Source organism: Chiloscyllium plagiosum, chromosome 26 (assembly GCF_004010195.1).
Source record: "Chiloscyllium plagiosum isolate BGI_BamShark_2017 chromosome 26, ASM401019v2, whole genome shotgun sequence".
Taxonomy (NCBI): Eukaryota; Metazoa; Chordata; class Chondrichthyes; order Orectolobiformes; family Hemiscylliidae; genus Chiloscyllium; species Chiloscyllium plagiosum.
The window spans coordinates 32,144,541-32,166,598 of NC_057735.1; the positions used below are offsets into that span (position 1 = coordinate 32,144,541).

General features: G+C 38.7%; 1 protein-coding gene and 1 long non-coding RNA gene across 4 annotated transcripts in view; one reads left to right on the top strand and one right to left on the bottom strand.

The window, feature by feature from the left end:
• The window catches only part of LOC122563228 (immunoglobulin-like and fibronectin type III domain-containing protein 1), an 89,691-nt gene that overhangs the window by 61,633 nt on the left and 6,000 nt on the right, over positions 1–22,058 (top strand). For all 3 annotated transcript variants that reach the window (XM_043716828.1, XM_043716827.1, XM_043716826.1), the window contains 9 exons: positions 2,615–2,739; positions 3,860–4,001; positions 6,956–7,252; positions 8,500–8,799; positions 9,053–9,226; positions 10,651–10,779; positions 17,798–18,100; positions 19,825–19,913; positions 20,002–20,194. In XM_043716828.1, the coding sequence (XP_043572763.1) occupies positions 2,615–2,739; positions 3,860–4,001; positions 6,956–7,252; positions 8,500–8,799; positions 9,053–9,226; positions 10,651–10,779; positions 17,798–18,100; positions 19,825–19,913; positions 20,002–20,194 (1,752 nt within the window). The remainder of the gene's footprint in view (positions 1–2,614; positions 2,740–3,859; positions 4,002–6,955; positions 7,253–8,499; positions 8,800–9,052; positions 9,227–10,650; positions 10,780–17,797; positions 18,101–19,824; positions 19,914–20,001; positions 20,195–22,058) is intronic.
• Positions 475–20,717, bottom strand: LOC122563229. Its single transcript, XR_006315534.1, has 3 exons — positions 20,634–20,717; positions 16,647–16,808; positions 475–2,109 (listed from the first exon to the last, which is right to left on the bottom strand). It is a non-coding gene; the product is annotated as an uncharacterized LOC122563229 (long non-coding RNA).

Sequence of the window (22,058 nt, forward strand, 5' to 3'; positions counted from 1 at the left end):
TTGGCTAACTATGTTACCCAGCACTCGATTATCTAGCATTTGATTAATCAAATGCAATAGTCCCCACTTGTGTCCTTTGGATAATCGAAGTTCCTCTGCACTTTGAGGCCCCTGCATCAATCCCTTCCATCAATCCTTATATTTTGCAATCAGAAAATGACACATTAGTGGCATTCTGATAGATAACCAATCTCATATCAATGCCAATCTGTTACCTTTTACACTATTGGCTTTCACTTCCCATAATTATTTTTGATGTTTCTACTTAAATTATTTCAGGAAATGTAAGTATTATATACCCATTAGTTCCCCTTGATACACAACACATAGCATTTCTTCAAAGAACTCCAATAAGTTTTTACAACATTTTTATTCATTCATGGTATATGGACATTGGTGGCTGGGCCAGCATTTATTGCCCATACTAGTTGTCATAGAATCATAGAGATGACCAGCACAGAAACGGACCCTTTGATCCAACTCATCCATGCTGACCAGATATCTTAAATTGATCTGATCTTTGTGAAGATGGTAGTGAGCCACCTTTTTGAATCATTGCAGTTCATTTAGTGTAGGTAGACAACAAAGCTGTTAGGGCAAAACTTTCAGTGTTTTGACACAACAGCAATGATGAAATGGCAATATATTTCCAATCATGATGGTGAATGTCTTGCATGGGTACTTGTATGTGCTGTCTATGCATGTGCTGCCCTTGTGCTTCTAGAAAGCAGTCACTCTGGATTTGGAAGATGGTGATTAAGGAATCTTGGTGAATGTCTGCAGTGCATCTTGTAGGTAGTGCACACTGCTACTACTCAGTGTCAGTGGTGGAGGAAGTGAATATTGTTGATGTTATACCAACCTAGTGGGATGCTTTTGTCCTGAATCAAGCTTCTTGAATTTTGTTGGAGCTACACTCCCCACACTCTTGGCTTGTGACTTATAGGTGTGGGAAGGCTTTGATCAATCAGTTACTCACTGTAGGATTTCTAGCCTCTGACCTGCTGTTGTAGCCATAGTATTTTTATGACTAGTCCTGTTCAGTTTCTGGTCAATTATAACCCTCAGGAGGTAGATAGTGGGGAATTCAGTGATAGTAATGCCATTGAATGTTAATGAGTCATGGTTAGCTTCCCTACTGTTGAAGATGGTAATTGCCTGGCACTTGTGTGACATAAATTTATTTGCCATTTTCTAAATTAGAGAATTCCTGATGAAGGGATTTCGTCTGAAACGTCGATTTTCCTTCTCCTCAGATCCTGCCTGACCTGCTGTGCTTTTCTAGCACCACTCTAATCTAGACTCTGGCTTCTAGCATCTGCAGTCATCACTTTTGCCTATAAATTTACTTGCCATTTGCCAGGCAAAACGGGATATTATCCACATCTTGCTTCTGGATGTTTTCTCACCATCTGAATGGTTTTCTCTGGAGTTGAGTCGTCTTCTGACTGTAATGAATTTGACAAGCATTCAGTGGCAATTCTAAGAACAACTCCATCTCCTAGAATTCTGATTTTAAACCCACATTGTTACATTTCTGGAGATTCATGAAGTTATCTATGATATGATTGACATTACTACCATCTATTATTGCCTATACCTAATTGTTGTCAAGATGGTGGTGATGATCTGCCTTCTTGAACTGGGCACCAAAGATACTGTTCAGGAGAGTGTTCCAGGATTTTGACAAAGTGACATTGAAAAAAACAAGAACATATTTCCAAATCAGGATGACAGGATAGAATTACAGACACAATGAGGGAGATTTCATAGTCTCAGTAACTCTGCCGCACCATTCTGATTTGGAAATTTATTGTTGTTCCTACAGCAGTTTAAGGAGGAAGGTCATCAGCAACATTTCAAGGGCAATTAGGAATGATCTGTAAGTGCTGGCACAGCCAGTGAAGTCCACATCCACTGAGTTAATAAAAAGAAACTTTGATGACAGGTCTTACTCCTTTGAGATTCGAAGCAGTTACTCTTTCCAACTCCATGTTATGTCATATTGGGTGATACGTAATACACTCTTCAGCACTAACCCATTCAGACCCTTCCACCTTTGTATAGCAGAGATGGCCAGCATGTTCCTTGTATTTGATGTGTCCAGTCCTGTCAAAAAACACACCTGAGAGTGAACTTTAAATTCAGTCTGTTGATTCCCTTATTATAGGAAGCTAAACTAAGTTATTAATATTAGTTACGGGGGAAATAATTAAAATATATGAACAAATTTGATTAAACATTTCAAATAATTTTTCTACATCAATAATATATATGGTTAAAAGGATCCAGAGACATAGTGTTAACAAACATTTAAATACCATAGGCTGGGAGATACTTGAACTTCCATTAAGAAATGAATAGTGACTTTGAATTATAAATGCTCGATTGATCTGAACATTCATCATAAAGTCTTCATTCAATTAGCAGCCAGAACATGAATTTTCAATTTCCACAGAGAACGCGACTGAAACTCTGTGATTTGTACAATGTGTAAATAGGCTGTAATGTAAAAATATACTTTTCGACATTTAAACTGTTCTAATGCAGATGAATCTCTAATTTTCAACACCATTTCATTTTATAAATCTAATTTTTTTGTGCATCGTCTCAGAACCGGTTCGACGTTTCAAAAGTGGACTTTTAGATGTGAGTGCTCGGAAGGGAAAGGCAGCTGAATTTTGTTGTGTGACAGCAAATGAAAATACGCAAGGCACCTGGTTTAAGAACGGCACAAAGGTAGTTCATTTTCTTTTAATTGAAATGTTACAAAACTGAGTCATTAAATTCAGAGCTATTGTTTACAATAAAAGCAAACAGGAGTGGTATGCTCATGGTCCAATTCTTTTGGATAATGTTATCTAATCAACTCATTGTCTATGAGCATTCCAAAAACTGACATTTGCTTGCCATCCATAATTTTCCTGAAGGGAGCGATAATTTGCTTTCTTGACTGCTGCAGACTATGTGTAACAGTAGTTCACCAGTATATCTTTTTGTCCATGAGATTTAGGTTGGATGCAAAACATAAAAGACTTAACTAATAGAGTCATGGAGTCATAGAGATGTACAGCATGGAAACAGACCCTTCGGTCCAACCCATCCATGTCGACCAGATATCCCAATCCAATCTAGTCCCACCTGCCAGCACCCAGTCCATATCCCTCCAAACTCTTCCTTCTCATATATCCATCCAAATGCCTCTTAAATATTGCAATTGTATCAGCCTTCACCACTTCCTCTGGCAGGTCATTCCATACACGTACCACCCTCTGTGTGAAAAAGTTGCCCCTTAGGTCTCTTTTATATCCTCCCCCTCTCACCCTAAACCTATGCCCTCTAGTTCTGGACTCCCCAACCCCAAAGAAAAAACTTTGCCTGTGGAGCATTGATTTGAATGTTGCATTTAATCATACTGTACAAAGCCACATTGACAAACGTACTTACTTGCTATGTCAGAAATTCAAAAAAAGAACTTTGTTAAGACAACTGAGAAAAGAATATTTTTCATAATATTTCCATGTATTTTGAATTTTGTTTCAAAGTTACAAAAGATATCACTATTGTTTCTGAGTTAAATATACCTTTCCTGGATGTCACTAGATCATGCAAACCAATAAGCATTTTGTAACTTTGTTGGAGAGACTGTCATGATTGATAGCTACTATGTGGCAAATTGTATATGTGTGATACAAAGAGAGGGATTTATTGCTATTGGTATTTATTTGCAAAATTATTTTTCCCTCTGCATTTCTCTCTAGCAACAAATCATGAACAATTTTGCAGATTCTCCACAGGTTTTCTGCTACTGCTTTTAGAACTGAGCTTGTTTGTATATACAACATTTGTATCACTACAGATTACTTCAGGAAATGGAAAAATAGTCACGAAAGAAGGAGCAGTACAAAAACTGACGATACCCAATGTCAAGGAGGAAGATTCAGGGATGTATACATTTGAAGCTGATGGAGGGAAAACCAAAGCCTCTCTGTTTGTTGAAGGTAAATCTCTGCGAAATTAACATTAGCTTTGGGACACTCAAATTAATTTAAATCCACAGCAACCAGCAATTATGCAATAACTGTGAGGAAAGAGATGAAAATCTGAATATAGCTTGTATGTTTAACAGAAATCATTCCTCTCAATATATTCCTTCCATATGAAATAGTACCACCAAAAGTGTAGAATGTTAAATTTATAGATATTAGCACCGTAGGAAATACAATGTGGCTCATAGGTTCACCCATATATTCACACTATCTGATTATTACGCATTTCCTTCCTCAGCCTTATGAGCTTTACAAGTTGGTGCATGAAAACTTAATATTTTGTAAAGAAAAATGAATAGCTTTTATGCTTCCACTTTGCTTTCAGTTATTGCTTAAATTGTATGGAGATTAATCAGTATTGAAGTTAGCAGCTCTGACAGAAATTCACCAGACTCAAAACATAACTCTTTTTTTCCCCCACAGATGTTGCCAGTCCTGTTGAGTTTTGCCAGAGATTTCTGTTTTTATTGTTGAAGTTAGTAGCGCGGTCTTGAAAAGTGACTGAAAACAAACTGACAGCTATTTGTATTTGATCAATTCAGTGCAGCAATTTTCGATTCTGCACTGAAGCTTGAAACCAATGAGTCATAGAGTCATTGAGATGTACAGCACGGAAACAGACCCTTTAGTCCAAATCGTCCATGCTGACCAGATATCCCAACCCAATCTAGTCCCATTTGCCAGCACTTGGCCCACATCCCTCTAAACCCTTCCTATTCATATACCCATCCAGATGCATTTTACATCGTACAATTGTACTCACCACTTCCTCTAGCAGCTCATTCCAAAAAACACCACGCTCTGCATGTAAATGTTACCCCTTAGGTCCCTTTTATATCTTTCCCCCCCTCACTCTAAACCCCTGCCCTCTAGTTCTGGACTCCCCCACCCCAGGGATAAGACTTTGTCGATTTATCCTATCCGTGCTCCTCATGCTTTATTAAACCTCAATAAGGTCACCCCTCAGCCTCCAATGCTCCAGTGAAAACAGCCCCAGCCTATTCAGCCTCTCCTTATAGCTCAAATCCTCCAACCCTGGTGACTTCCTTGTGAATTTTTTCTGAACCCTTTCACGTTTCACAATATCCTTCTGAAAGGAAGGAGACCAGAATTGCACGCAATATTCCAAAAGTGGCCTAGCCAATGACCTGTACAGCCGCAACATAACCTCCCAACTCCTATACTCAATGCTCTGACTAATAAAGGAAAGCATACCAAATGCCTTCTTCACTATCCTGTTTACCTGTGATTCTACTTTCAAGAACTATGAATCTGCACTCCAAGGTCTCTTTGTTCAGCAACACTCCCTAAGACCTTAACATTAAGTGTATAAGTCCTGTTCTGATTTGTTTTTCCAAAATGCTTCACGTCACATTTATCTAAATTAAACTCCATCTGCCACTCCTCAGCCCATTAGCCCATCTGATCAAGATCCTGTTGTAATCTGAGTTAACCTTCTCCGTTGCCCACTACACCACCACTTTTGGTGTCATCTTCAAACTTACTAACTAGACCTTTTATGTTCACATTCTAATTATTTATATAAATGACAAAAAGTAGTGGATCCAGCACTGATCCTTGTGGCACACCACTGGTCACAGGCCTCCAGTCTGAAAAGCAACCATCCACCACCACCCTCTGTCTTCTATTTTGGAGCCAGTTCTGTATCCAAAAGGCTGGTTCTCCCTGTATTCCATGAGATCTAACTATGCTAATCAGTCTCCCATGGGGAACCTTGTCGGACGCCTTATTGAAGTCCATATAGATCATGTCTACAGTTCTGTCCTCATCAGTCCTCTTTGTTACTTCTTCAAAACTCAATCAAGTTCAATGATTTCATATGTTTTTATGTATTAGCACATTTGAATCCAGTGGTCTAATGGTGTCAGAATAAAGCTGAAGTATGGTATTCCTCATCAATTCATTTTTGTTCAGGGATGGACATATTGACAGAAAATCATTTGCAGCCAAGCTCTCTCAGTATTCCACCCAATTTATCTTTCAAATATTAATCTGTTTCATTTTGCATTTCTCTTAATTATTTCAGATTTGATCTTGGGGTGAGGATGGGAATTAAAATGAAAGAAGAATTATATATATAAATGCTGACACACACTAATTTGATGAATCAGAGTCAAGGCCCTTTTGCCTATCAAGTTGGCACCAGTCTAAACCAAGTACCTAACTATTAGAGCATAAAACTGAACAGTACAGGTACGGGCTTTTTGACCCAGAATGTTGCACTGAACATGATGCCAAATTAAACTAATCCCTTCTGCCTGCCCTTGCTCCATATCCCTCATTCCTTGCATATTCATGTGCTTATTTAAAAGTCTCTTAAACATCTAATACTATTTTTCAGCACTTGGCCGATAGCCTTATATTTCTGACACAGCAAGTGTACATCTAAATAATTCTTAAGCACTGTGAGGTTGAAATAAGCTGACTCTGTGTTCTATATTCTGTGGAACTGACAGCTGCACAATTTAAGGATGAACTTGTTTAAACATAACATTTGCCAAACAAAGCTAATTAGATACAGCTCACGTGTAAATTCCAGAAAGAACTTCTATATATCTGAAACATTGCTGTGCCTGCTAGGACACATCAACTATATTATGATGCAAATAATTTAAATAAATTGAGTGTTGATCCTATAGAATGCTGTAGCAAGTTCTGACAAATCAACTGCTCCAAAAGCATCATTAACTTTACTCATATCACAGTAAATTAGTAGTGAGCCCTTAATTTTCTTCTTATGAAAATCATAGTAAATGTTAACAATAAGAACTGATCAGAGGAACAAGTAAAACCTACATAAGCTTAAACATTTTAGTGGAATTGAATGTTTATTTAGATTAGATGATTGTAACTTAATGGTTTTTAACATTTTTTTTAAACATCAGATCCTCCAGAGTTTGATCAGGATGTGCTTGACCGGTTGGGAAAGAAAGACACAATTATTAAGGCTGGTCACACTGCAACAGTGAAGGTGCCATTCTCAGGAAAGCCACCAATGAAGGTGTCTTGGTACAAGGATGGGGAAGAACTGTTTGAAGACAACAGGATCAGCATTGACAATAGTAAAAGTTTTACACGTTTGTCAATCTCCAAATGTAACAGAAAGGACAGTGGAAAGATGACAATTAAATTGAAGAATGAAAGTGGCACAACAAGTGCAGATGTTAACTTGGCTGTCATTGGTAATGTATGGATTTGTTTTCTTTCATAGATTATTGTTACATTTTTGCACAGGTTACATTGGAGGCATATTCAATATTATAGTTGACTGTATTATGCAAACACTTTATTTAGATTATATGTAACCTCTTATGATCATGATGTGAATGATGATGCATTCCCAGAAGACTACTCTTAGTAGTGCTCTTAGGTTGATTGACTAGTAGAAGAAAAGAAACAGTAAGTCAGTAAAAACATCTCATATGATCGTTCCCATCCAAGAAAGAGAAATTAACCTCTTTTCAACATGGCTGAGTAGAAACTGAATGGAGTGGCATGTTAAACCTGTGTCCAAATTGTGCCTCAATTTGTTCTCTTGTCTTGAGAAGTAATGCATAATTTTGTCCTGCAGAGATCTGAGATGTGTTAACAAAACACTTGAAAATTAAAAGGTTGTTTTTTTTTTAAAGAATGGATCTGTGGGACCAAAATCCTACAGCCAGACAGAAACCTCCAGCCAAATCTTCCTGGAGTACTCAGCTCTATGAGATGCAAGAACACCTTATGTCTGGAATTTCCAATCCTTGTTCTTGCAGGGATTAAATTGATGTTGTTACTCTTAGTGACAAATAACACATCGACCATCTCAATGACCCATATGACAATCTCAAGGGCTACAAGCTAAGGATATGACCTAAGCCTCAAAAACATAGAGATTGGTAAATTAATTTTTACAGTCAATGACTTTCCTTACCAAGGAGATCATTTGAGGTTATTTCTCATGTCTCTTGCACAAAGAGAGGAGGAAGCCTCTGACATCTTTACTGGACCAGGCAGCAGACACCAGATTTCCCAGGAAATTCTAGCAAGTGGATGTTCAAGGTGCATTCATAGCCAAAGAGGTGTCCGCTAATTCATTCTAGCAATTGACTTTTCCCTAATATTCCAACAGAGTCTAAGCTAGAAAACACTGGTTGCCCTCAGCTCTCGTAAAAGTGCCATTATTGGGACTAGGGCTACCTGTTAGGTTTTTTTTTGTTTATGCTTCAAGTATTATATCAATGAGAATTTCAGAGAAGCATTGTTAAAATGTTACATAATTCAATAATTCAGTATTGCAAATGTTTTATTTGATGTTAAGAAACATACACAAACTTTTAAAATTATTCACAACACCTGTATCCTGCAGGATATTGATTGCTATGAGACAAATAGTAATGTTTAGATTGATTTGAAATAATTTATTGATGGTTTTATTGCTTTGTTTCAGACAAACCACAAGCCCCTCAGGGCCCTCTAAAAGTTCTAGCCAGTTTGGAAAACTGTATTTCTTTGAAGTGGAAGCCTCCTAGAGATGACGGTGGGAAACCTATACAGCATTATGTAATTGAAAGGCAACAGGTGGGTAGAAATACATGGACCAAAGTTGGTGAAATGGACAAGTCAATAACAACATTCTCCTATGACAAAGTGGAGCCAGAAAAAAAATACAAATTCAAAGTTTGGGCTGTGAATTCAGAAGGCAAAAGTGAAGCATTGTTATCAGATGTAATCACTGCTGGCAGAAAAGGTAGGTCCTTGTATTTCAACTTTAACTTTAATGATCCATTCAATTCATTAATTGAGTTTAAATCTAGCTTGAAGGGAAGCAAGCATCTTAAGGAGTTGTTATTATATCTAAAATACAAGATCAGTTAATTGGGTCTAATTGATCAGATCCCAATCATTATATCATGACAAAAGCACATAAAGCAGTAGATAAATATGTCTTATGTATAATTGTGACCAAATTTAATGTTTTGCGGAAACATTCATTATTCCAGATGTTCCTGGAGCTCCAGCAAAACCAAATATCTTGAGTGCAAGCAGCAAATCCATTACAGTGTCATGGACTCCACCACATAACACCGGTGGTTCCAGAATAATTGGATATATCATAGAAAAGCGTAAGAAAGGTAGCAACGTCTGGAGTGCTGTCACTGATACTCCAGTTACAGGTAATTACATGGGTTGGGTTTTACAGACTGGAGGAAATAACCAAGAATACTTGGAAGTGAGTGATCTGGTCCCGGTTTTTGAAGTATACAAGACAAGTTTGACTAATATGTGCCCTTCGCATGTTTTACTTCTGGGAAATGGCATCACAACGTTAATGTCAGTGTGAGAAAAGGACTCTTGAGTCCTAAGTTACATTTGCTCAGCAACATTACCACATGTAGCTTTCCAACTGGTATTCTATGGGCCCACCTTACAGCAGGTAGGCCACTAATGGTACCAGTCCAAAGCTGACAGCTCTGAGGCCTCAGCAGTGCCACTGGGAAAGTTGATTAATGATGAGATACACAGGAGGCCTCTGGCCTAGAGCAGGGAATTAAAAATACATTTTAAAATTCATAGAACCCAGGGATAGAAAGGAAACCAATCCGATAAGGTTGATGACTCTTCTTTGTTCTATTAAATCATACCCTCCTGGACTGTGGCAGAGCCACATCCATTTAGCTGGGGGCCTCCCCATACAGCCAATAGCACGAAAAAGTTACTACTCATTATGTTAGTTGCTGGCTGCCTAAAATGGGAAACATCTCCACATTTGATTCCAGCAATAGTAAAATGTTGTGACAGCAAGCCCTCATTGAGAAGTAAATTGGGACGGTGCCCCTACGATTTTACTTATCCCAACGCTCCACCTTCCACTTCCTGGGTCCTGCTAAAATCCTGGTCCAGTACTTGGCCATTTTGATCTGATAATTGGAGATTGCTTTCACTGGCTTGTAGAATTTGTTGTAACCTTTTAAAGAATTAACTAGTATTTGATGCCCAAGTATAAAGCATTTCAGGTAAGAAAATGGAATTAACATTCAAAAGAGATCAAAACAAAAACTTTAATCACGCTTTATCTTTTATACAATATAGTTGATCCGTTAAGATTGCCATACTCACTCTTAACACATCAAACGTATCAGAAGAAATTAAGTTATTGCTTCAAGATAATCTGTTTTGGGGATCATTATAAATTGCTATCATCTAATATCACTTCAGCTAAAAATCCCTTCTGAAGAGAAAAACGTTCACATTTTCAAGTATTATTTTGCTAGAAGAAAATTAGTAACTTGAGTTTAAAACTGAACATAATTTGTATCCTGGTTTTGCCATTTCACATGCATATAATTGAATTTGGAACTTGAAAATGTTTGTCATTTTATTAAGATCTGGAATTCGCATACAAACTTCAATTACATGTACCATTTTGAGGTCGATGATGAGAAATATTGAAACTGTGAAAGATTAAGGTTAAGATCCAACTTTAACTTTAATGATCCATTCAGTTTATTAACTGAGTTTGACACTAACTGAATGTAGGGAAGCAGGCATTTTAAGGCATTGTTATTGTATCTAAAATGACTGAGTTCATTTTATACAGGTAAGAAGTGGACGATAACTGATGTCATTGAAGGGTTGGAGTATGAATTTCGAGTGATTGCAGTGAACTCCTCTGGTCCAGGGGAGCCCAGCTGTGAAACTGAAGCAGCATTTGCTCGTGAGCCCATGAGTATGTATTCACAGCGAACTTCAAGGATAAGGATAGTAGCTCATCATAATAGTATGAAGCAATGAAAAAAGTACAGTTGATTCTGCTATAACATGCATTTCTTCAACACGAATTGGTTTTAATGCAATTGAAGAATTTAGACCATTATTCATGGATGAGAATTTTCCTTTCCTGTATTGGCTATAACACGGTTCCAGTCCCATTGTTTTAAATGGTGCTGCTATTATGCGATTTTCTTATAATGCGGGATCACACAGGAACAGAACAATCACGTTATATCAGAACAGACTGTGGTCTAATTTGTTGTATTATGTCTCACAGTTATTATGTAAAGACACCTTTAAAGTTACTGACTGATCTTGTTCTGGGATCTGGCTTGGCTGTTGGAGCTAGAGTTCCTGCACATATATGCCTAATCTTCTTGGTGCCACATTCTGTGTAATATCAAGTAAAGCAGGGAACCTTTTGGGTAGGTGTGACAAATAAAATCTTATTGCTGGTTTGGTGCACTTTGTTGACTATAGTAATAGCATTGGCTACACCTAAAGCATGTAGTTATTGTTCGCCTTTTGGTCACATTTGTAACTTCACCCTTCTTATTTTTAAGCAATGAACTCTTGAAAATTGATCGTATCTTGAAAGATTTTGTTCTGCAATCAAAAGGAAATTAGGTTTTTCTTCGTGATGATCAATGCTCTAGTTAAAGATCGTTTTGGCTGTCTGAGCTCAGAGAAACTGGTGCTTCTGATTGCCTGAATTCTCTGATGTGAAAAGCTGTTGTCCTGTTTGTCTTCAATGAGTTTTTCCACTGAGATACTGCAGTTTATTTTGTGCAGATGGCCACCACTGCTAACCAGGATGTGATTTTGCTTCTACCTGGGTATTCTCAATGCTTACATTAAGAAACTAGGCATGAGTATTGTAGTATTTAAAATACAACACATGTTTATTACAATTAATAAATTAATTATAATCCAAAGTTACATTTCCATAGAGCAGCATTGAACACCATGCTCCAGTAGTACACACAAGTATAATATTGCAATATCGTGAATATGTCTATTGAAGATATGCTGACATACTGGCTGTGAGACGTAACACAAAAAATTATTTTATCGTTTATACATTTTTGTGAGTTGTTTGTATTATGGGTGAAACCATGGGCTGTTTATTCCCATAGATGACAGGACTCGGCTGTCAGGACTAAATGGATTTCCCAAAGCCACACTTGCCAACAGTGAAACAAAATTCAAAGTTTGTGCAAAAATTTGTAGCTCGGGTGCTCGTTGTTGTGGTTCTGTTCACCGAGCTGGGAATTTCTGGTGCAGACGTTTCGTCCCCTGTCTAGGTGACATCCTCAGTGCTTGGGAGCCTCCTGTGAAGCGCTTCTGTGATCTTTCCTCTGGCATTTATAGTGGTTTGAATCTGCCGCTTCCGGTTGTCAGTTCCAGCTATCCGCTGCAGTGGTCGGTATATAGGGTCCAAGTCGATGTGCTTATTGATTGAATCTGTCGATGAGTGCCAAGCCTCTAGGAATTCCCTGGCTGTTCTCTGTTTGGCTTGGCCTATAATAATAGTGTTGTCCCAGTCAAACTCATGTTGCTTGTCCTCTGCTTGTGTGGATACTAAGGATAGCTGGTCGTGTCGTTTCGTGGCTAGTTGGTGTTCATGGATGCGGATCGTTAGCTGTCTTCCTGTTTGTCTTATCTAGTGTTTTGTGCAGTCCTTGCATGGGATTTTGTACACTACATTGGTTTTGCTCATGCTGGGTATCGGGTCCTTTGTCCTGGTGAGTTGTCTGAGTGTGGCTGTTGGTTTGTATGCTGTATGAGTCCTAGTGGTCGCAGTCCTAGTGGCTGTCAGTTCGGAAATGCTCTTGGTGTATGGTAGTGTGGCTAGTCCTTTGGGTTGTGGCATGTCCTTGTTCCGTTGTCTTTCCCTTAGGCATCTGTTGATGAAATTGCATGAGCAAAACCAATGTAGTGTACAAAATCCCATGCAAGGACTGCACAAAACACTACATAGGACAAATAGGAAGACAGCTAATGATCCGCATCCATGAACACGAAACGACACGACCAGCTATCCTTAGTATCCACACAAGCAGAGGACAAGCAACATGAGTTTGACTGGGACAACACTACTATTATAGGCCAAGCCAAACAGAGAACAGCCAGGGAATTCCTAGAGGCTTGGCACTCATCGACAGATTCAATCAATAAGCACATCGACCTGGACCCTATATACCGACCACTGCAGCGGACAGCTGGAACTGACAACCGGAAGCGGCAGATTCAAACCACTACAAATGCTGGAGGAAAGATCACAGAAGCGCTTCACAGGAGGCTCCCAAGTACTGAGGATGTCACCTAGACAGGGGACGAGACGTCTGCAACACAAATTCCCAGCTCGGCGAACAGAACCACAACAGTGAAACAAAATACCAAGAAGTGGCCGACAAATTGGCTGTCTCCATGCTCATTGTCCTTTCGCAGAAGGATGCAATCGACTCAATCCAAGGGCTGGGGGCAACTCTTGTAGGGAAGCCCTATCAGGAAAGGGGAGTGCTGCTGTGGCAGGTCAAGAATTGTGCAAGAACTAGGGCAGCATGGTGGCACAGTGGTTAGCACTGCTGCCACACAGCTCTAGAGATCCGGGTTCAATTCCCGCCTCAGGCAACTGACTGTGTGGAGTTTGCACATTCTCCCTGTGTCTGCGTGGGTTTCCTCTGGGTGCTCCGGTTTTCTCCCACAGTCCAAAGATGTACAGGTCAGGTGAATTGGCCATGTTAAATTGCCCATAGTGTTAGGTGAAGGGGTAAATGTAGGGGTATGGGTGGGTAGTGCTTCGGTGGGTCGGTGTGGACGTGTTGGGACAAATGGCCTGTTTCCACATTGTAAGTAATCTAATCTAACATCAATATGGAGGTGTTACCATTGCACATCATAACGTAGCTGCAATGAAAAGGCTTTCAAAGCTAGTAGGGAGATCAGGATAAAGGGGAAAACCCATTTGAAAGAGTAGATCCCTAATATAAGAATTAGGAACAGGAGTAAGTCATTTGGCCCCTCAGGCCCCTTCAATAAGATCATGACTGATCTGACGTTCCTCATGAACACTTTCCTGCCCTTTCCCCATAACCCTTGATTCTCTTACTGATCAAAAATCTATCCATCTCAGCTGTAAAAACATATAATAACTCTGCCCCACATGAATATATTTATTGAAGATATGGCTGTGAGACATGACACACAAAAGTTTTTAATATTTATACATTTTTTGTAAGTTGTTTGTATTATGGGTGAAACCATGGGCTGTTTATTCCCATAGGTGGCAGGACTCTGCTGTCAGGACTAAATGGATTTCCCAAAGCCACACTTGCTAGCAAGTGTGGTGGCAAGAACAAGAAGGCAGATTACTATCTAAATGGAGTCAAGTTAGGTAAAGGGGAAGTACAATGAGATCTAGGTGTTCTTTTACATCAGTCAATGAAAGAAAGCATATAGGTACAGCAGGCAGTGAAGAAAGCTAATGACATGCTAGCCTTCATAACAAGAGGAATTGAGTATAGGAGCAAAGACGTCCTTCTGCAGCTGTACAGGGCCCTGGTGAGACTGCACCTGGAGTATTGTGTGCAGTTTTGGTTGCTAAATTTGAGGAAGGACATTCTGGCTATTGAGGGAGTGCAGTGTAGGTTCACGAGGTCAATTCCCGGAATGGTGGGACTATCATATGTTGAAAGATTGGAGTAACTGGGCTTGTATACTCTTGAGTTTAGAAGGATGAGAGGAGATCTGATTGAGATGTATAAACTTATTAACGGATTGGACACTCTGGAGGCAGGAAGCATGTTTCAGCTGATGGGTGAGTCCTGAACCAGAGGACACAGTTTAAAAATAATGGGTAGGCCATTTCGAACAGAGTTGAGGAGAAACTTTTTCACCCAGAGAGTAGGTGGATATATGGAATGCTCTGCCCCAGGAGGCAGTGGAGGCCAAGCCTCTGAATACTTTCAACAAAGAGATGGATAGAGCTCTTAGAGATAGCAGAATCAAGGGTCATGGCCATAAGGCAGAAACAGGATACTGATTGTGGATGATCAGCCATGATCATAATGAATAGTGGTGCTGGATCGATGGGGCGAATGGCCTACTTCTGCACCTATTGTCTATTGTCAGCAGTGAAACTCTGCAGCAAGTAATTCCAAAGACTTTCAACCCTCTGGGAAAAGAAATTCCTCCTCCTCTCAGTCATGAATTGGCACAGCTTAATTCCGAGATTATGCCCTCTTGTCCCAGGCTTTCCCCTGAGGAGAAACATCTTCAGAATATTTACCCTGTCAATCCTTTTCGGGAGGATGGCATGGTGGCTCAGTGGTTAGCACTGCTGTTTCACAGCGTCAGGGACCCTGGTTAAATTCTACTCTTGGACGACCTACTGTGTGGAGTTTGCACATTCTGCCTGTGTCTGCGTGGGTTTCCTCCAGGTGCTCCAGTTTTCTTCCATAGTCGAAAGACGTGTAGGTTAGGTGGATCAACCATACTAAATTTCCCAATGTGTGCAGGCTAGATCGATTAGCCATGGGAAATACAGGTATAGGATCAGGGATGGGTTTGGGTGGGAGGCTCTTCAGAGGATGGGTGTGGACTTGATGGGCTAAATGGCCTGTTTCCACACTGTAGGAATTCTATGATTCCATTATGTCTCAATTAGTTCATGTCTCATTTTTTTCTAAATTCTAATGAGTAGAGTCCCAATTTGTTTAGCCTTTGCTCAGAAGACAATGTCTCCATATTAGGGGTCATCCTGGTGAACCTTCTCTTAACTGCCTGCAATGAAATAATATATTTTCTTAAATAAGGTGACCAAAACTGCTCAAGTGTGATCTCACCAGCACCTTGTACAGTTACAGCAAGACTTCCTAACTCTTACATCACAAATACTGCTGTATACAGCTAAGATTATGATGCCTTGCATTCAGATAACCATTGGGGCATGGAACCACCACCTAAGATTGAGCCATTTCCAATGAACTGGTGGGTCTCCACACAAGGAGGATTGCTGTCCACAGCCATCAGAAAGTTATCACAATCTTACAGAATTTAACCTTAATTGGATTCTTTGCATTTTCATAGACTAGGCAGCTGATCCCATTATCAGACAAATGCTGAGTTTCAGAATAGCAGGAAAGCACCAGGGATTCATTATTACTTGGGACCGCACTATTTTACATTCCCAACCACAACAGTCTACCTTCAACTCAATCACTTCAATCCCTAGCTCAATGGAGCCAAAACTGTTCAATTCCTGCTTTCATTTCACATAGATATGCTCGTCTGACTTTTAGTGCATTGAATAAAAGTATATTTATTCTCTACTGGTAAAATTAATATTCTGATTGATGCTTAAGATGATTGGGGAACTGTTGAAGTGAAGGGGGAAGCAACAGCCTAGTGGTATTATTGTTAGATTGTTAATCCAGAGGCTCAGGTAATAATCTGAGGGCAGATGGTGGAAGTTGAATTCAGTAAAAAAATATCTGGAATTAAGAGCCTTATGATGACCATGAATCGATTGTTGGAAAATCCATCTGGTTTACTTCTATCCTTTTGGGAAGGAAACTGCTGTCCTTATCTGGTCTGGTCTACATGTAACTCCAAATAATGTGGCTGACTCTTATGTGCTCTTTGGGCAACAAATGTTTGCATCAGTGATGTCCTGATCCCATGAATGAATAAAAAGATTTTACCTTGTCATTTTTGTATTGTATGAGGGATAATGTGTCCATTGCATCTTGTGAAATTCCACATAGTTTCATAGCAACAAGGTTTGTGATTTTGTTAAACAAAGTAAACCGGTGTGATTACCTTTAATTTGAGCAAGAATTCCGTTTCTCTTTCTCCTCTTACTTGCCTGCCTCATGTTCTCTTAGCTTAATTGTAGGGGACTACTTCCAGCCTTCAGCCAAAATTATATTCTCAGCAGCAATAAATGTATGAGAGAATCATCGATCCTAGAATCACATAAACCTGCAGCGGGGAAGATAGTCATTCGGATGTCATGTATGAACCAGTTGATGTTTAGCCACCCAATCTAATCTCACTTTCTAGTTCTCGGTCTGTCGCTTCTTAGATAATGGTGCTTCACAGCAGTTTGCATATCCACAATGTTTTTTTTAAATGTTAGGAAATTTCTGTTTGCTCAAACATTTCAGACAGTGAGGTTCAGATTCTCATCATCTTTCAGTTGAGAAAGATATTGCTTTGAACCCAATCTAAAACTTAAATCTCTTAACCCATAACTATGCCGTCTGGTTATCAGCTCCTTAAACTCATCCTCAGCCTCCTGTGTTCCAAGGAACATAATGCTAGCTTATCCAACTTTCCTCTGCAATTCAGTCCATCCTTCCATTTATCACTACTGTCAAGATCTTCACTCTGATTCTCTCCTCCCTAATTATCTCTGCCTTTGTGATTTGAGTGACGATGCTGTGCCCCAATTCAATACCTCATGAAAGTACTCAGATCGACAGCAGAGAATCCATGTTTTAAGAATCAAATCTCCAGTGTTGCCTCAAGGATTTGGATAAATCTAGCCTCATTTATATAAACAAGTCTCACGGACAGAGAATAATTATAGTTTTGCAGTTCCAATGAATAAAATTCCTCAATAATAAAAGTTTAAGAAACTTAACTTGTTGCATTTCCAATCCTTTTAAGAATCATAGAATAATTTTTGGAAATGCAGCGTAAATAGACACTGAATAGGTTTGAAACATTTTCCAACTTCAGTAATTATTTTAACTCCAATCTGAAACTAAAGTAGAGAAGCATCTTGATCATTTTATGGTTTAGAGATACCGATGTTGGACTGGGGTGTACAAAGTTAAAAATCACACAACACCAAGTTATAGTCCAACAGGTTTAATTGGAAGCACACGAGCTTTCGGAGCGACACTCCTTCATCAGGTGGTTGTTTCATCTTTTGTTGATCATTTTATTCTACCTTTTACTTGCAGAGGTACCTGGAACTGTGAGAGATCTCAGAGTAACAGATTCCACCTACTCAACCATATCTCTAGCATGGACTCCACCAATTTACAAGGGCAGTGATATTCCTAAAGGGTACATTGTTGAAATGAAATCTTCTGGCAATGCAGCTTGGACTAGATGCAACTCTGCTGCTGTGGGATTGAATTCATATACTGTGAAAGGCTTAAAAAAAATGGGAATGTATTTTCTACGTGTAAGAGCTGTCAATGATGGTGGAATGGGGGAACCCATGGAATTAGACAATTATGTTCTTGCCATGCCGCCTCCAGGTAATTGTGTTTACAATTTTACCATGTATATGTTTATATAAATGTTTTATTGACCCTGGCTTTCAAAATCTATTTTCTTGATCTTCTGGCTGACCTGGTAAAGATGAGGTATGGGAATGTACTCATCACTATGTTGATAGATAGTATGCAAATTTATTTAAAATTGAATATGTGCTGATTGAACATAAACAGGTGAGCTATTGACCCGTTGCCTTCAATGTTTAATGGTCAGTGAAGGAGAGCTTAATTTGGGCTTAGATTGAGCTTGTGCTGTTACTCTCTGAACACTGTCAGGCCCAGATGAACATGAGTAGCAATCAATGTTTAGTCCAATTAAATACAAAATGGTTTGGACAAAATACAAAAACCTTGGCGTCAACCTCTCCTACCATTGTGCAAGGCTCTGCACTCCAACCTTCAGGTTTAGTTTGATGTAACTTCCTTGTACACCTAGTTGGAAGTGTATGCTCTCAGAGAGCTTTATAGACCAGAAGGGAGACATTTAATTCATCATGTCTCTGCTGGATACTTCTCAAAACCAATGTGAAACTAATTCTATTGCCCAGCTCTCTCATCTTAACTGAATATCTCTGTGCAGCCAAAGCTTCTGTCACTCTCAATCTGATTTATTTCAAAAGCATAGGATACATACCATCAGCCCTGTAAATTATCTGCCCTGTATTTTGGTATTTCTTTTTCAAAATCAATCTGTGTATACTTATCTATAACAAATATGCCATGCTCTTTTCAACGTTTCACCTCCAGCAATGTCTAATTCTTCACTATGGCTTGGTTAGAGTATGATCTTCACCACACCTTTTCTACCTTGACTTTAACTACTGTAAGCCTATCAAAATAATTTGCTGCTACCTTTGGTTTATCTGCACATTTCCTTTTAGCACTTCTAACCACTCTTTCCATCTGTCCATTTAAGCTTTCTGTATTCTGTATTTCTGATTATTCAATTAACCTCAGTCTTGGTTTACTATATGCCTTCCCTTTTAATATTACATACATTTATCTTTCTCAGTTTGCCTATGGAATGTCATTTCTTGATGCATCCCTTTCCTACCTTACAGACAATTATTCATTGAACTTCATCTGCTTTATTTTTGAACATATCCACAAATACATTGACCTTAATGTTAACATTTCTTCCTGGTTAACGCTCATCAGTACCCTTGCTGTTTCAATGAAGATTCATTTATTTTCAGTCTTGCATGCTTATCAATGGCTCTTAATTATCCCTTCTATTTCACACTGAATTGAATTATGTAGTGGTCACAGTGTCCCAATTTCATTTTATTCTATTCTCAGTTGCTTGTCCCATTTTATTTTCTTGAATCAACTTAAATGATGCTTTCACATCCATAGACATATCAGCCAACAAAATAAGTGTTCTGTCTGGCGATACAAAGACAAATTTGTTTTTTTATGCATAGTAATGTTCCACTCATAGCAATACAATAAATAACAAGCCAATATATTATAATGATTTGGCAGAAGGATAACTGATGGTCAGGATAATAGATGTGAATTGGATTTTGTTTAGATTTTTGAATTTTCATACATTTTCTTAACTGATAGTCACCTCTTGAATCAAAGCCAACAGATATCACATATAATTCATTCCTGGATGCCTATGATGTATTCAAAATTCTATAAATTGCTATTTACTCTGTTTCTTCCAAAATAATATTTTTACTCCTTTTTTTACATTTCAGTGCATCCCAAGTTTATATTGGATGAATCTGTAAAAAGTTTCATGATCATCAAAGAAGGAAACTCCTTACGAGTCCAAATGCCATTTGAAGTGAGGAACTCTGCAATATGTTTTATGTATTTTCCCATTTGAGATGTTTACAGTTGTAATGTTGGGCTTTTCTATGTACATTTTTTAGGCATCACCTCCTCCTGAAGTGATTTGGCTGAAAGATGGTTTTCCAGTTTCGGAGCAAGCTACAATAACCAGTACCAGTGGTAGCACTCAACTTATTATTCCAGCCTCACAGAGATCTCACTCTGGAATTTATTCTGTAACATTGAAGAATCTTCTTGGACAAGAATCATTTAGTTTTGAGATTAGAGTTACAGGTGATTAAATGCACTTTGGTTCTCAATTTACAGTTGAACATTGGAAGTACTTGTTTTTATATAAGGAAAATAAAGTAACTTTGCAATTATAGAGCTGTTTTCATAAGCTTCAGGTGTACCAAAATGTTTTACAGCTAATGAGTGATTGTAAGACAAGAAAATGTGATAACCAACTCGCACACTGCAAAATCTCAGAGACATCAATGGATTAAGACATTATCAGCATGGAATCAGTGTTTTGTCCCACTCTCAATGTCAAAATACTTCAAAGCCAATTTTGGTTTACAGATACACATAACAACTATTTTATACACATGGCTTCACAAACAACAATTGAAGTAGTGGTCAGATAATTTTTTAATGCCAAATAAATTTGTATTTTAACTATTTGTTTTGATCAAGTATTGCTATTCTGATAAATAACGATAGGATATACTACCGAATGTAAATCTTGCAGAGCCTATCCACATGGTTGTTTCCTTTTTCTGAGATGTGGAGGAGCCAGTGTTGGACTGGACAGTCCAACCTGTTGGACTATAACCTGGTGCTGGGTAATTTTTAACTTTGTCCTTTTTCAAAGATATAGGTTTGCTGCAAGCCAAGAACATTTGTTATACAAAATGAAAACCTGTGACTATATATTAACAGAAAATTACCCCAACAATCTCTTCTTTGGCATATTTCTTAAATACATTTTTTATCAAATTAAAATTAATCTTAAGAAGAAAATGAACAGAAATTGTTTGATGCAAATGATTGGAAATATGTTGTCCTTTGTCCAAATTTTTACCAGCTGACAGACCTCCACCAGATTAAAAAGGCACTTGGCACACATGCCTCAAATGCTCAGTTCTTTGAATATAGGAGTTAGAAAGTCTCGATAAAGTTGTCCAGGATATTGGTGAGTTCTGTCCTGGAATGCTATGTCCAGTACTGGTCCCCCAGTTATAGGGAGAATATTATTAAGCTGGAGAGAGTTTGGAAGAGATTTACCTCTTCTGAATGTTTATTCTTGGGTACGGAAGGTTTGAGTTAGAAAGGTTGTCTAGATAGGCTGGGACTATGTTCACTGGAGCGGAGCAAGTTGAGAGGCGACCTTATAAAAGTTTATAAAATAATGAGAGATATAGAGTTAAAATAGGCCCTTCAGCCCAACAAGTCCACACCAACCCTCCGAAGAATAACTCACCCAGACCGATTCCCCTCCATTTACCCCTGACAAATACACATAACACTATGAGCAATTTAGCATGGACAATTTACCTGTCCTGCACCTCTGTGGATTGTGGGAGGAAGCCCACAAAGACATATAGAGAATGTGTAAACTTCACACTGACAGCCACCTGAGGCAGGAATCAAACCCAGGTCCCTGGAGCTGAGACGCAGCAGTACTAACCACTCAGCCACCATGCTGCCCTAATGGTAGCGGTCTTTTCCTTATGATGAGGGACTTCAAGACTAGAGAGTACATTTTTTAGGTGAGAGGAGAAATATTTAAATAAGACATGATGGGCAACTTTTTTTACAGAGTTTGGTTCATGTGTAGAATGTACTTCCAGAGGAAATGGTAGATGTGGATATAATTATAACATTTAAAAGACATTTGGATAAATACATGCATAGGAACGGTTTGGAGGAATATGGGTCAGGAGCAGGCATGTGGGACTAGTTTAGTTTGGAATTATGGTCGGGATGGGCTAGTTGGACCAAAAGATCTGTTTCTGTGCTGTATGACGTATGTGCACACATGGAGTCTGTGAGTTTCCCTCCAAGACACACGCCATCCTGCCTTGGAAATATGCTCCTATTCTTTCACGGAGACTGGGTTATAATCATATAATGCTATTCTTTCATTATTACTAAA